General features: G+C 37.1%; 2 protein-coding genes across 7 annotated transcripts in view; both read left to right on the top strand.

Moving 5' to 3' along the window:
* Positions 1–11,087, top strand: part of LOC121426087 (solute carrier family 23 member 1-like) — a 37,712-nt gene extending 26,625 nt beyond the window's left edge. For 4 of the 5 annotated variants that reach the window (XM_041622238.1, XM_041622234.1, XM_041622236.1 and 1 more), the window contains exon 15: positions 11,003–11,087. In XM_041622238.1, the coding sequence (XP_041478172.1) occupies positions 11,003–11,052 (50 nt within the window). In that variant the 3' untranslated portion in view covers positions 11,053–11,087. Of the gene's footprint in view, positions 1–542; positions 992–11,002 lie in introns of those variants that run through there. The other variant, XM_041622239.1, reaches the window with a different exon arrangement.
* A 4,420-nt stretch (positions 11,088–15,507) lies between these two features.
* Positions 15,508–17,515, top strand: part of LOC121426625 (solute carrier family 23 member 1-like) — a 31,150-nt gene continuing 29,142 nt past the window's right edge. Inside the window, exon 1 of one of the 2 annotated variants that reach the window (XM_041622985.1) lies at positions 15,508–15,920. The gene's annotated coding sequence lies outside the window, so the exon portion shown is untranslated. The remainder of the gene's footprint in view (positions 15,921–17,515) is intronic. The other variant, XM_041622983.1, reaches the window with a different exon arrangement.

The raw sequence follows: 17,515 nt of genomic DNA on the forward strand, positions 1-17,515 counted from the left end.
CAAAACCCCCCCCCCCCCCCCCCGGCCCATCCTATTGCAAATATTCTGATCCTCCATTGCTTAACTGGATGACAGCTTAAGATTTTTTACCGTGTATATCCTGGCAGACTTAGGTCAAAATGCAGCAAGCTCATTCCCCCCACCCCAGGGAAATGCCGGTACACCGGGTATGGTGCCATAATGAGTCACAGCGTATCTGTATTATGGTAATGCAGGGTCTGATACGGATATATGACTCGGTTTGCCAATCTGGGATGATCCGCCCCGCGAATCATAAAGATGCATTGTTTCCTTACATTTACAAACAAAATATCAAAGGCATTTCGCACCCTTTGTTTATTTACCCCCCTTTCATCTTCATTTCTTCTCCTTTTCTCGTCGCCCCCTTTTTTTCATAGAAACACCTGTTGATTTATGGGTGTAACGATTTGTGGAATGGACTTTGTTTCCACTCGGTGTCTTTTGCACTGCATAGTGTGACTGCATACTGATTCATCAAGATTCAGAACGATTCATTTTTATGATATTTATTCTTCTCGTAGACGGCGCTGATTCTGAACTGTAATCTGAACCTGTGCGATATCTTCTAGATCAGCCCACTGGTGGGCCGCAAGAAGCTCCAGAGGGAGACAAAATAGGGGAAAAAAACTATAGTATATTTCACAGATGTTGTCATATATAATATTGGTCCAAATATAACAATAAATATTGATATGCAAAATAACTTGGATAAAATAAAAATAATGGTATGACACCAATCATCTTACAATTATTGTTGATAAGACAAAAGTCATGTTGCTTAAAAATAGATCCACCGATAAACTTCACTTATTCATTGACGATAAGCCAGTAGAACAAGTTAAAACTATTAGATAGCTTGGGGTAGAAATAGACGAAAATCTAAAATGGAATTCACATATTGCTATGTTGTCTAAAAGTTTAGCTTATAAGATATTTTCACTTGGTAAATTACGTCATATCCTTAATGAAAACCTATTAGATATATTATATAAATCCAATATACAACCCTGTTTTGACTATGCCATATCGGTCTGGGGGATTAAAATAGGTTCTAATGCCCTCTCAAAACTTCATAGACTTCAGAAACGAGCTGCCCGATACGTTACTAGTAATTTCGATTTTATAAATTATAGTGGGGAACAGATTGTTAAGGATATTAAATGGACATCTATTGAACAAAGAAGGGATTATTTTTTAGCAAACTTAATGTATATACTAGTATATAAATGTATTCAGTGAATGGCCCCATCTCGTTTAGGTAATAATATTGAAATGGTTTGTGAAAGACAATGTTAGAACACGTAGTTATAATACACTAAATTTTGTTCCCCCTAAACCAAATATTGAATGCTTCAAAAAATCTTTTATGTTCTCCGCCGCACGGGTCTGGAACAATTTACCAGATTCACTTCAGAATGCAGTTACAGTAACTTCTTTTAAATTATCCTTTAAAAAATGGATTTCCTATAATATCATGTCAATTTTCGACTCACAATAGCTGCCACAATCACTATGAGCATTTGATTGCATCTCTATTCTTCATCTCTCCTTACTTTCATGTTACCATGGTTAATACCGATATTCCTATACTTTTAAATCTTTTCAGATAGTATAGTAATCCAATGATTTTGTCTATGATAACCCTTAATTATATTTCATTATGTTGTAACATAAAATTCCCCTATTCCTCTTTAACATTGATGTTACATTGCTTTTATTTGTAATGATCCTATCCCTATATAGTTAAACATACATTTATAACTGATTGCCATTTTTTTTCACTCGATTTTCTATTGTGCCAGAATTATTTCATTGTTCATTGTTTTTATCAGCGAATAAATTATACAATTAGTAGTATTGAAATTAGTGACTGTTCCCTTTCAATAATTAAAAATATTTTAGTTCGATTCATATTATCATTTAAGTAACAATATTTGTTTATTTATGTTACTAAGTATTGTTATCTTTGATTTAGATTTTGACTTTATTTTCATGTATGATGTGATGATTTATGTTGTTCTTTATGTTTTCATCAGGCCATTGATGAAAAACAGTTTTATACTGATCTTCTCTACCTCTATATGTTCTAATAAATAAATCAATCAATCAGTTAGACCTGCCCGATCGGTCTACGTGGGACAAACAATTAAAGCACGATTAGGTATCATGTATGTTGCAAGGTATGCACACTATGGTGGTTTCGATCCAACTTTGATGAAAACCCATGTGCATGCATATTGTGTACGTAGTTAATTGTCGCACATTTACCGGACATTTGCAAATGCAGATTAGTTCTCAATCTGTTTGTTTCGAATGTGCTTCAGATTTATGTTCAAATTTCACGAAATATTTTGTCATCAAAATTGACGTCTTCTTAAAATTTTGGTAGGTGGGTCTCGACAAAAATCTGAGAGTCAAAGTGGTCATCGAGTAAAACAGGGTATAACTTGAGAAGCGCTGTTCGAGATAAGAAAATAGCAAGCTAATGCTGGAAGTCAATGGTAGATGACGATTAGAAAATTGAAGGAAAGAAAATATGGAGGAAATGATGCGAAGAAAGAATATGGATTATAGACATTTCTTTAGAAAAAAAATCTTGTAACCTTTTCAGAGAGTTGAAAAAATCAAACGAAATACAAACAAACCACTTCTCAATGTTTCAAAATGACATCACTTTAGATTGAAAATCTTTCTAAATTTTAAAGGATTAAATGGCAAAAAAGTGCATGGAGTAAAACCTAAACATGTTTTATAGGGGAAAAATGATAAAACAGTGATTGGCAAATACTCCAATTGGCAAAGACTCCACTAAAAATGTATTTAAGATAGAATATGTAAATACATGATAACGGTGTTTAAACACACTCTCCCATCAACACCTCCTTATGTCCAACCAACATTTTTCTCCCTTGTTTTTTTTCAAAAGTTCACATTATTACAATAATCATAATTAATCAATGGACATAAATTATGAATTTCATATGACACAAATGCACACCCACGCCCACCCACACAACCTCGCACACCCACACACTCACATTGCCACACCTTTTCCGATATCATGACACATTATACCCACCCACTCCCAAACATTACCTCCCGCACACACCCACACACGCACCCACCCTCGCGCTCACACACTCACATTCGCATTGACACACGTTTTACCATAATATCATGACACATTATACCCATCACTCCCAAACATGACCTCTCGCACACACCCACACACGCAGACACCCTCGCGCTCACACACTCACATTCACATCATTGCCATACCTTTCCCATATCATGACACATTATACACACCCACTCCCAAACATAACATCGAGCACACACGCAGACACCCTCGCGCTCACACAGTCACATTCACATTGCCACACCTTTTCTCATATCATAAAACGTTATACCCACCCATTCCCAAACATAACCTCTCGCACACACCCACACACGCACCTTTTCCCATATCATGACACATTATACACACCCACTCCCACACCCTCGCACACACCCACACACGCACACACATTCACATTGCCACACCTTTCCCCATATCATGACACATTATACCCACCCACTCCCAAACATAACCTCGAGCACACACCCACACACGCACCTTTTCCCATATCATGACACATTATACACACCCACTCCCAAACATAACCTCTTTCACGCACACCCACACACCCACCCCAACACGCAGTCACATTCACATTGCCACATCTTTCCCCATATCATGACACATTATACACACCCACTCCCAGACATAACCTCTCGCACACACCTACACACGCAGACACCCTCGCGCCCACACACTCACATTCACATCATTGCCATACCTTTCCAATATAATATCATGACACATTATACACACCCATTCCCAAACATAACATCGAGCAAACACGCAGACACCCTCGCGCTCACACAGTCACATTCACATTGCCCCACCTTTTCTCATATCATAAACATAATTGTTAAGTTCATTCAGTCAAGATTATTACAAGATTTAATTGCAAATGATATTGATCTTTGTATACATGTATAGGGCATAGGCTGAAAGCCACAGCTGATTTAGCTGCCATCTACAGAGGAAAATCTACACGTATGCTTATCGTTGTAGTTATATGTGCTTAAATTTTCCGTTCAAATTCATGTTCTGTTTATTCGTTCTATGTGGCCTTCTGCAGCTGTTGCCTGAAGTTTCTTTGGTGCTCCTTATTTGTTTAACCTCAATTGATTATGTAGTCTTGCTTCACCTGGAAATATTCATTTTTCAGTCTTGTTTTACTTGGCATGAGTAGTTTTCCATTTAGTGATGTCAGTGACTTTGATTTGAACCTTCTTTTTCAATTACAGCATAATGCTGGCAGTTTTTCGATTTCTGACGAACAATATGAACAAAATATTTCTGACACTATGAACAACAACGTAGAAGAATTTGAATATACTTTTGATGTCAATGACAAATCCTTTGTTAAATCTCAATACTACACCCAGAACCAATTTGTCAACAATTTAAAGTCAGCTGGAAAGAATGACTTGAACCTTTTGCATCTTAACATCCGCAGTGCAAATAAAAATTTCGAACAACTGAGCTTATTATTAGATAATACTAAAGTAGATTCTTTTGTTATTGGCCTGACCGAAACCTGGTTTACGGATGTTCCTCACACTATACATTCCTTGTCTCAGCATAACCTTATATTTAATAATAGAGTAAATAGGCGAGGTGGTGGAGTAGCACTGTACGTTCCAATACACCTGCATTACATTGTACTTCATGACTTAAATCTGATGAATGAAACGATGGAGACGGTTTTTATCGAAATAACATTATCCAAAAGAAAAAACGTAGTTATAGGTACAGTTTATCGTCCACCTTCATAATACGTTTCTAAATGAATTACAACAACTGCTTTCTAATCCTTTGCTTCAAAATAAACATTGCTTTTTGATGGGCGATTTTAATGTTGACCTCTTAAAATGCAGAGAGGATAATTTCTCTCAAGATTTTCTAAACACTTTATTATCATTTTCATTTATTCCGTTGATTACCAGACCCACTAGATTTTCTTCTCATTCAGGAACTTTAATTGACAATATTTTTTCAAACGTTGAGAGAGAAATTGATTCTGGTGTCATTCTGTCTGACATCTCTGACCATTTTCTTATTTTCGCTAGGATACTATCTTTCCTTGATAACAACTCGTACTCTTCTCATGTAAAAATGGTTAGGAAAATTACCCCTGAAAAGATTGCCAAACTCAAGGATAAGCTAAGTTCACTCAAATGGAACGAAGTATTAGTTACAAACGATGTTAACGAATCATATGATAATTTCATGACTATCCTTCTCGATTCTTTTAATGAATGTATCCCTCTTGTAAAATATAAACCAAACAACAAACGGACACCACGAAACCCCTGGGTTAGTAAATCACTTTTAAGATCTATCAATAGAAAAAATAACCTTTATTACAAGTATCGTGCAAACCCGTCAGATGCTGCTCGTGAAAAATACGTCAAATATAAAAACACCTTGACAACACTTTTTGAGATCTGAAAAAAAGAAATTTTATTGTTCTAAATTTGCAGCGAGTTCAAATAATATAAAAGATACATGGAAAGTAATCAATGATGTCTTAAATAAGAAAAAAGATCGCAATACTATAAAACATGTGAAGATCAACAATTCAGTTATTGATGATAATTTTGATATAGCTACGAACTTTAATAATTATTTCTCAGGCATTGGTCCAAATCTTGCCAACGAAATACCACACACAGATAAAACCTTTGAATGCTTTCTAAAGAACCAAAACCCACATTCACTATTTTTTATTCCAACCGATGCTAATGAAATCATAAAGATAGTAAAAGAACTTAAAAGTAAAAAAAGTCCAGGCTATGATGAAATAAGTAATGACTTGTTAAAAGATATCATTAACGAAATTGTTATTCCTTTAGAACACGTCATGAATTTATCTCTTGTTAATGGTATAGTTCCCGACCGAATGAAAATTGCGAAGGTAGTTCCTATCTGGTCGCATGTCATAAGGTGGTCCAATTTCGCGAACAGGGTAAAAATGGTCAAAAATTTTATTTTTTGATATGTTATAGCTATTACCAATCTCTAAATAATGAAAAAGTTTTAAGTCTCGAATACCTTTATTTTTCCTTAAAATGACTAATTAACAGATAATTATTACATAGACGTCAATGTAAATGTGAATTTTGAAATGTGTTTTTCTCAAATTGGACCTGCTGCACATAAAATGGTGTCAAAAGTTAATGCAACGTTGGATCACCCTAGTATTTTGCAGTTATAATCTTTAAACATCAATAATTAAATCTGTACCAAAAATTAAATAATTATCTATTATTGTATGCATATTAATTATACTAATTAATTAACAGTATTTACTTTCACATTTTTGCCCCCAAATACCTGTCACTGTATTTATATGCTTGGCAAAATGACAATATCATGGGTAGAAATGTTTGTTGCAATGATACACAACATTTGTACTAAAAACTAAGATTACAAATTAGATAATTAACCAAATCTCTCCGGTTTACTAATTGATTAGGTTGCAGATCAGAGCTGACATACACATGTATTCCATTGCTGCATATTTTCAAAATTGTCAAATTTTTATGACATTTAGTTGTTCCCTGCTGTAAAACACCCAGAAATATGAGGATAACAGTCATATTACATATTATAGTAAGTTGTTAATTAGGTTTAATTAATATTTTATCATTTACCACATCCACCGGCTCCGCATCCACCGGCTCCACCACCCCTGTTACTTCAAACTTAATGTGCTATAGTTTTTGTTCCTGATATTGTATTGATTTAATTCATAGTAATATATTTAGCCTATAGTTCTAGCTTCAAAATGAGATATTACTCAATAAATTTGGTCAAGATGCTGTGATGTAGCAACAATTTATCCATGGCACTGTGTGGAAAATTGTTCATACGCCACCCTTTTTGCATACCCAACTTATGAAATGCGACCACCTACAAAAAGGGAGATCCGTCCGATATAAGTAATTATAGACCTATATCTCTCTTATCTTCTATTTCCAAAGTCTTAGAAAAAATTATATACAATCGTACAATAAAATGTGTGAGGAGTTTTGGTCTTTTATCAGAATCACAATTTGGCTTTAGGCAAAAGCATTCAACAACACATGCAATCTTATATTTCATTAATCATATAGCGACTGCTGTTGACGACCACCTTCACACTCTTGGTATCTTTCTGGACCTCTCCAAGGCCTTTGACACCATTGACCATGAAATCTTATTGTCTAAACTATCACATTATGGAATTAGGGGGAAGGCCTTGGAGTGGTACAGAAGTTATCTTACTGGAAGAAAACAGTTTGTCTCCATAAACAATTCTAATTCCGATTATAATGACATGATTTGCGGAGTACCCCAGGGTTCGCTTTTGGGGCCATTATTATTCATTCTATATATCAACGATTTTCAGGATTCATCAAAGGCCTTGTCTTTCATATTATATGCAGATGACACCAGTGTTTTCTTTTCACATAAAAATCCTGATACTCTTGTAAACATAGTAAATACTGAACTCAGATGTATTCATGAATGGATCTGTTGTAACAAACTTTCTTTAAATGTTGCAAAGACCCAGTGCATGCTTTTTAGTAATTCAATCACAGCTCTACCCAGGAACGTCTTTCTTAATAATATTTTAATCGATATTGTCGATTCAACGAAATTTCTTGGTCTATATATAGATAACAAATTTTCATGGAAGCCGCACATTACGTATTTATCAAAACTTTTATCTAGAAATGTTGGCGTCATAAACAAACTAAAAACTTTTTTGCCTCCAAACGTTTTATCAAATTTGTATAATACCCTTATTCTTTCTTACTTAAATTATGGGATATTAGCTTGGGGCAGTTCCTCTAGAAATCAGTTGGATAGACTACTACTTACACAGAAAAGAATAATGAGAATCATTTGTCATAAACACAGATTAGCTCACTCAGATCAATTGTTCTTCTCCAATAAAGTTTTAAAAATACAGGATTTGTACTCTCTTCGCCTGGGCTGCTTTATGTTTCAGTTAAACCAAGGAGAGCTGCCAACTTCCTTAAGTTTACTGTTTTTAAGAAACGAGATTTTGCACAGCTACCCCACCAGATTATCGTCATCTTTCCATCTTCCGAAGCTCAGAACCTTTTACAAACAGAAGACTAATGTTTATACTGGTCCCCATTTTTGGAATTCTCTAGATGAATCTTTAAAACTGACACCAAGCTTATTTTCGTTCAAACATAAGCTTAAGACTACACTGATAAATAACTATAATGTTACACTATGATTTTCCTGCAGGAGGCTGTTCATTGTCCCATGTTTGTGCTTGAGTTGTTCTGATGTACTTGTCCCGTTTAGTGTAGTCTTGTATCGTCCCGTCTAGTTTGTATCTTTTTATACCATTTTCATTAATTAATGATACTGTAATATTATTTTGGGGAACCTGAATTACAAGCTCCGCTTTCCAAGGTTTCCCCCACAATATACAGCTAGCATTTAAGTTAAAACTGAACTTTCTAAAATTCAATTATACATTATATCTGTGTACTGGACCTTTGTGAACTATTTCAATATTTCTAATTGTTAATTTATTCTATACTCACATTTCTGTTGTAAAATAATTATCTTTGCTGTTATTGTGGAAATAAACGAAATGAAACGAAAATGAAATAAAACATTATACACACCCACTCCCAAACATAACCTCTCGCACGCACACCCACACACCCACCCCAACACGCAGTCACATTCACATTGCCAGATCTTTCCCCATATCATGACACATTATACACACCCACTCCCAGACATAACCTCTCGCACACACCTACACACGCAAACACCCTCGTGCTCACACACTCACATTCACATCATTGCCATACCTTTCCAATATCATGACACATTATACACACCCACTCCCAAACATAACATCGAGCACACACGCAGACACCCTCGCGCTCACACAGTCACATTCACATCATTGCCACACCTTTTCTCATATCATAAAACGTTATACCCACCCATTCCCAAACATAACCTCTTGCACACACCCACACACGCACCTTTCCCCATATCATGACACATTATACACACCCACTCCCAAACCCTCGCACACACCCACACACGCACTCACATTCACATTGCCACACCTTTCCCCATATCATGACACATTATACCCACCCACTCCCAAACATAACCTCGAGCACACACGCACCTTTTCCCATATCGTGACACATTATACACACCCACTCCCAAACCCTCGCACACACCCACTCACATTCACATTGCCACACCTTTCCCCATATCATGACACATTATACCCACCCACTCCCAAACATAACCTCGCGCACACACCCACACACGCACCTTTTCCCATATCGTGACACATTATACACACCCACTCCCAAACCCTCGCACACACCCACACACGCACTCACATTCACATTGCCACACCTTTCCCCATATCATGACACATTATACCCACCCACTCCCAAACATAACCTCGAGCACACACCCACACACGCACCTTTTCCCATATCATGACACATTATACCCACCCACTCCCAAACATAACCTCTTCCACGCACACACTCACATCAACACGTACTCACATTCACATTACCACGCCGATATATTTTGATAAACATCGGGGCATTTGGGGCCACCTGTTTTCTCTCTCAGCGAAATAAAAGGGGTATTATCCGGGTATTATATCCCAACACGACCCAGATAATTATTTTTGCATGCTCCCATTCCTTCTTTCTTCTTTTACCACCCTACATATTTTATCTTTCTGTAATGATTATTTCGAAGGAAGAATAGAACCTTTCCAGAATGAAATCGTTTATTCTAAAGCGGAGAATATTTGGTGCCTTTTCTGCACGTACGTGTCTTCACGCATGCATGCACTGACTGTTGTGTTCAAGGCAAAAATGTGATGAAAATAAATACGCAGACCTCAGCCAATACAAATATCTTACTTGTCAATGTCATAAACCAATTGAACTTTAATGTAAATGCTGTCAACAACATTGCACTTTTGTGTTCCAATCAATTCTATTGACTTTCTCGCTCCACATTACAAGAATACTTCACATTTCAACTCCTATCTTAGACATAATAGTCTCAGGGTTCAGTTAGTTAGTAGGCAAATTTTTGCAAATATATATATTTTCTTTGTTGAAAAGCGGGTCGGTTAGAAAATGTTTTTTTCAGTTGGTCTAATGCCAAATCGTCCAATTTTGTCCACCATCAGTTCATCCACTATCCATATGCCTTAACCACCATTTCTTCCACTCACCATGCTCACATTTCGTCTTATAACCAGTTGGTCCGATAGCCATTTAGTCTATATAACCTACCATGTGGCCTAATTAGACGAAATGGTCATAGACGAACTGGTGATTATATGAAGTGATTCTTGGACCAAATGGTTATTGGACCTAATGGCTGTTAGACGAAAACCTGATGGACGGAATGGCATTAGACTTAATGAAGGTAGACGGATGAGTGGACGAGTTGGCAATATACAAATCTGCAGTTTACCGAACATGGCATTCGTGTGCCTTAAGAGAATATTCAAAGTAATTTTTCGAGCCTAATCCTACACTTACACCGACTGCCCCCCCCCCTTTTTTGTTTGTATGGTGATGATTGCTAATGATGTGAATATATTTTTCATTTGATTTTCATGTGTAATTTACCTTGTTTTACTGGGAGCTACAACTCACAAGTTTCCATGAACTTTTCAGTAGTTTCCGTTTTTCTCTCATACATGTCATTTTCATTCTTGTACATATTGTAGATTGATTCTATTTTAGTGAGAAAATTTAATAAATTGAACTTGAAAAAAAAAATCTTTAAAATTACCCCAAATATTGTTTTTCTTTCTTTCATTTAAAGCGTTCTATCGGCTTGTGCCAGCTCGTTTCAGGTCATCTGCCGAAGTGTAAATTTGACCTCGCTGACGTCATCAGGTCATCAAAGCGATGTCTTGATCACCTACCGCCATTTTGTCTTCCATCAGTGTGATTTTCACCATGTTCTGAACATTATACTGTGCCTTCAGTGGAAGAATGTGTATATAGTGATGATTTTTTTATTACTTTTTGAAATCTGCATGAGTAAATGATTTTTTATTACCAACCCAATGAAAATTCAAGACGATAACCTAATTCCAAAACAGTAATTTTTGAGTATGACAATGGTGATTAAGAAAGTATAGACACTCATTGTGAGGCTTTATACATTTTTATTATTTCCCTCAGTAACAAGACCTGTTAAAGGGTTAATTCGGGCCGAAAATGATATTTAAATAAATGGAGTTAAAATCAAACGAGCAAAACGCTGACAATGTCATTAAAATCTGATGAGAAAATATGTGTGAAAACTTTTATATGCGTCGTGTAGTGAATATGTAGAAGGTGAAAATTTTGGAAACGCCCCTTATGTGCGATTTATGTTTCTTCAAAATCGCATTTACCTAGAATATATATCATCTAAACTATATATATAACGTTTCGGATTTCGGGTTATGGGAAATGATTCCGAAAGTACACTCTCCTCATATCCCCACTCGGCGCATAATAAAGCCCACACCTCCATACATAACAATGAAAATATTTTAGAGCGTGACCTATTGCCAATGTCACCAACGGTCGCCTTTTTAAACTTGATTGATATGGTTCCCGGTCTTCAAAGCAAACGATATGTATGAATTATTGCATGCCCAGGGGCAAAACTTGTACGCACAATATTTTTTTATTGAAATGAAATTCCCACTCAAAACCTTTATCGTTTTATGGAGAAACCCGTAAAGTAAATATCATGTGTCCACTCACTGCACTCTGACGATTTACAAGGACAAGGCCAATATAGATAGAAATACAAAGTCTCAAGAATCGCTCCAATGAGATTGACAATTTTACCAGGAGCATGTTTCAATATTGTTGGTAGATTTACGCATGACGAAGGCGCATGATTTGACTAATAATATGACTAGAACACGACGAGCCAATTTTTCTTCAATTGTATGTACTTTCATTAGCGTAAACACGGGCGACATCACACTGAGTTGGGTAGGGGATACCCCCTCCCCTTCTCCTCCAAGAAGTGAGAAAAAAATAGAGAGATAAAAAAGGAAAGAAAAAGTAGAGGTCTTGGTAGTGCAAGTCTATGATACCCTATAGTAAAATTGAGTCAAAATGTGACGCCCCTTTAGGCCGTCTTGCCCCCCCCTTCCCGGAGTTAATTGTTTTCTCGATGGTATACTTCATCATAGGACCGATGGCTCCAAAATCATTTCTGATCGATTTGATAATGGGGTGAACGCCATACCAAGAGCGTGAAGCGCACAGGGTTTCGAATCCTGGTTGCCGGATTCAAAGAACACCACTCTATCAACTGAGCTCTCGCTCTTTCAGGCGATGTTTGATGCTTTTTCTCTCTTAACATATTATAATACATTAGTTATTATTTTCACAATTTGGCCGAAAGTGATTGATAAAATAGACATGTTTCTTTTTATTATGACGAAAATCTGAGCCTCGTAATTTCGCAGCCATTCGTTAAGTCAATGCTTTACTCTACGAACATCTTTACGAAACTGGCACATTTTTGACACAAGTCTCTTTGACTTGAAGTCTGTAAATACATGTACAGATGTATCTACATTGATAAGAAGAATCAACAAGCTCTTGACAATCTTTAAATAGATCTTCGTTTCATGCAAAGAGATAAATAAAATGTTTATATGTACAATATGCAATTTTGTTATTTTTTGGAATTATTTTACGGCTCCTTGTTCGTTGATTGGCATGATTCGGAATGAGATTGTGTACGGAAGCTTGCGAGTGCGTGCTATCCATAGAGTTAAATACGTACTGCCCCGTAACGCAAAGTTGGCGATTAATCGCTAATTTGAAAGAAAAGATCTGATTGGTCTATCGAGCCGAATTGCGCATGGAACGATAATGTTGATAGGTCATTTCACTTAGCAGTTAATCGCTAACATTTGTGTGACGGGACCAGGTGGGGAGACAAGAAGACGAGTTGCTGAAACTTGGCAAATCGATTTGACTTGTACTAGAGGACAAGATGACGAGTTGTTGAGTAATAAAAAGTCGATGTGTTTAGGACAAGAATACAAGATCACGCGAGTTCTTAAAACTATGCAAGTCGACTTATCTGGCACTAGAAAACAATGTGACGAGTTGCTGAAACTTGGCATATCGACTTGACAAGACAAGATGACGAGTTGTTGAGTATTGAAAAGTCGATGTGAAACTATGCAAGTCGACTTATCTGGCACTAGAAGACAATGTGAAGAGTTGCTGAAACTTGGTAAATCGACTTGACTTGCACTAGACAAGTCAAGTCATAGACAAGTCGACGTGTTTGGGACAAGAAGACACGGTGACGAGTTGTTGAAACTCAGCAATTTGACTTGACTGGCACTAGAAGACAAGATGACGAATTGTTGAGTATAGACAAGTCGACGTGTTTGGGACAAGAAGACACGGTGACGAGTTGTTGAAACTCAGCAATTTGACTTGACTGGCACTAGAAGACACGGATGACTAGTTGTTGAGTATTGATAAGTCGACGTGTTTGGGACAAGATGACGAGTTGTTGAAACTTGGCAAGTAGACTTGTTCTTGTTGTTTGGAAGAAGACGAGGTGATGAGTTATCGAAACTTGGTAAATCGACTTGTTTGGGAAATAAAGAAAACATAACGAATTATCGAAAACGTGGCAGGCCGACTTGCTATAGGGATAAGTCGACTTGCCAATGATCAACATTTCGTCATTTTGTCTTCTTGTACCAGACAAGTGGAATTGCTGAGTTCCAACATCTCGCCTTCTCGTCATTTAACCCTGCTTGTCTTCTTATTTCGTCAACTGTTTGACACTTCTAAGCTTTGGATGGAACCCAAAAGGAAAATGATATTATAAGAGGTGGAAGAGAGAGACACATACAGATATAGAGAGGGGGAGACGGTAGCCTCTTGTCGAGGCCATGGTGGCTATTTTACTCTAATATAGGCTTGGCGAGCGGAGCGAGATATGTGTATATAATGCAGCCGCCAGGGGTCGTCAAAAGGCTAGAGGGAGAAGAACAGAGAGAGTACAGAAATTTGTAGAAGGGGACACTCCCCGGGGGGCCACTTCCATTCACGAGTGGATACCATGCGCGACCATGGGGTCTCGAAAAGCACCCTAAACACGTAATTTCCATATTCTGAAAATGCACCCCTTAACAAGTATTGGCGTGTGAAACCCTACCCTTAACAAGTTTTGGAAACAAAACGATACTCTTGGCAAATAGTCCCTGAAATGAACCCCTAAACAAGTACAGGAATGTTTTATTATTACGGGTCATTCGGTCGTCGGCTTTACAGTAGTTTGGTTTACTACGATCCCACTACACCTCGCGCAAATCAGACTCTAAACACGAAGTGTTGGGGCAAAAAGGACATCCTTTATAAAACATTTTAATTTTGTTTCATCATCCCCGCAAATTCGACCCTAAACACGAGCTGCGAGTGTTGTCGAAATGAGAGCTCCTGAGTGACAGAGAATGTCCAGGAGAAGAAAGAGGGATAAATCTTCAAGATAAACAAAGAGATGCGGGAAAGAGGTAAAGTAAACGTTTAAAATAAGCTGGTCAATTTGGGGGTGATCGCCCCCCATTGGAAATTTTAATTAATTGCATATTGTAATATGCAGTGCAAACATATATTTTCAAAACACTGTAAAGTACTGTTAACAATTAAACTTGTCATAAATTACTATTGAACATGTTGTGGAATAGCCTTCCTGAAGACATAAAAAATGTACCTCTGTCGAAACTTTCAAAAGTCTTCTAAAAACTTTTTTATTTAAGTCTCAGCTTTTTATGCGCCATGAGCACTCTACAGAGTGGATTTGGCGCTTTATAAGTCGCATTTTCAATATAAAAATTGGTAATTTTTCGGAGCGCTTCGTGCTCAATTTTTTTATAAAATATAATTTGGTGCGCGGAATACGCCGAAAATCGTCGACATATTTTTCACTTCCCCCCCCCCCCCTCCACATCCGATTCATCGATCGACGCCCGTGGGTAGTCCTGGATGAGGGAGTGTACGTACCATATAATCATGGCAGATACCCCCCCCCCCCGTCTCGCTCCCTTGATAGCCCACCCTCATCCATCCAATTCCCAAATGACTCCATACTGCGATTGCCCGTACGTTTATCAAGGAACTTTTTGCTTTTGCTTAAACAATCCATACGTGCTCTCGGAATTCGGTCGCCTGCATAGTTGTTAACCGTAAAAAAGCATTGCTGTGTCAATATTATAATGTTTGGTTCCCTATTTTCCTCCTCTCCTCCCGCTATACAAATGATTTGGATCAAGAGTCACATTTTGAGCAAACCGTTTTATTCTTTATGCTATTGATACAGTGAAGAGCTAAAGCATACAGTGTTCGTGCTCGGAACAGTGCGTGAGGTCGATATCTCAACCGCTCGACGTGTGAGAAGTCTCTGACTTTATCATGTTTATTGTCGAGACTTCATAAACTTTATCATATTCTGAAAACAACCGCATTGATTAGAAATTCAAAGTGAATCCTCCTAAATCTTTACTGCGAATAAATTCGTAATGTTAGTTGGGTGAACATATGACGACGAAGGTATAAAGACATATAACCACTCCGATCTTGGAACACTTGCTTCAAAACTTCCTTCAGAAGGAACTTGTCTTGGGCTAACCGTTGTTTACGAGGTTCAAGGGCGTTGCTGTTGACTTGCAAGAAGCTCGACTTCAAATACAGGTGAGGTATGACATTGAAATCTTCGGGTAGTTTTTCTTTCTTTACTAAACATGATTTGAGATCCACAACTGAGACGAAAATTATCATTTTTGTTAATGTAAAGATTTACCTAACTAAACCAGTTACCGGGACTTGTTATTTGGATTTCTAGGTGTGTCGTTTGAAGTGTTGAAGTCGGCATACTTTTCAACCAAATATATTTTTCATTAAATGTATCTATTCTCTACAAGGTAAATAAGTCTCGTTGAAACAAAACTTATGAAACTTTGTTCGAGCAAACAATCCGCGTTTTCAGGATGTATTAGTGGCTCAAATCCCTAAAGGCACATTCACTCTAAAAAATGAAGTGCTAATTTAGCTCTTAAAGAGCGTGTATAGTGACTGCACTTCGGAGTGCTGATTTGTCTAGTTCAAATTTGAACTAGACAAATCAGCACTCCGAAGTGCAGTAACTATACACGCTCTTTAACTAAATTAGCACTTCATTTTTTAGAGTGTTCGGTTGTTTCATTTAATCTCGTTTATTTACATTTCCAACATTTGCAATTTCTTTCGTACATTTTTATATACAAAATAAGCAAGAAAATATTTCATTGGGCGGGTGCCTTCTCCCTCTATCAATTTTCTGGTCATTCATTTTTACGCTTCATCTTTATTCATAGGTAATTTTTGAATGATTACAACACAGAACTTTTCTTCCTAGGTAACTTTTGAATGATTACCACCCAGAACGTGTCTATACCAATGAATGGGATGCTCTGTTGCGTTCAAATCGACCATTCAATAAAGTGGCATCTTCAGAAGAAAAAGGCATCGGTATAGGAAACAGAAAACAGGAAAAAAACAATGATTGGTCATTAGAATCTGAAACATGACCTCCCTTACACAAAAGAAAGAAATAAAACTATTTTTTGTATTTTGACCTAAATATTTACAATGAGATGACCGACAAACAGACCGGTCTTAAATGGTAACAATATGGCAGTGACCCCTGAGCCACTTTTATAAAAATCATGAAGAGATTTCTAATAAATGAATTAGTACTCGGGTGTGGGGCAATTGTATAGCTCCGCTGTGATAACGTGCACTAAAAAAGGGTAGTTTCCAAGTCCAAAAATTGTCAAAATATTGCTTTTTTCTGGGGGTCGTTCGCGTAAACACCGCTAACGCATAGTTTATACTACTTTGTACATAATTGTGAGTTACAGTATTCTTATGTTGTGCTCTTATATAGTTCTGATTAAACACCATTGTAGAAAGGGACAATTGTAGAGTACCGTACCTGATTTCTTTTTATTCTTTTTAAGGTCTCTGACAAAGAGTCCACTTAAAACTATTTGCACTTAGTACTAGTAATTTGAATCGCTTTTATATTCCCTCATGTAAACACTTGAGACTGGAACTAGGCCACTTTAAAGCAATTCAAGTCTGTATACTAGCAAATGATGGATGTTTCTTGGAGCCGAGCAACGAAGCATTCGTTAACATCTTGGTCATGAATAAACTGCAATTCTTGTGCACATGCAAGTTCTTCATTTGCTTGTTGGTTCGTCTGTGGAGCTGCGAACACGTTTTTACATAAGGTCTGCCTGTTTACCAA

The sequence above is a fragment of the Lytechinus variegatus genome, chromosome 13 (assembly GCF_018143015.1).
Source record: "Lytechinus variegatus isolate NC3 chromosome 13, Lvar_3.0, whole genome shotgun sequence".
Taxonomy (NCBI): domain Eukaryota; kingdom Metazoa; phylum Echinodermata; class Echinoidea; order Temnopleuroida; family Toxopneustidae; genus Lytechinus; species Lytechinus variegatus.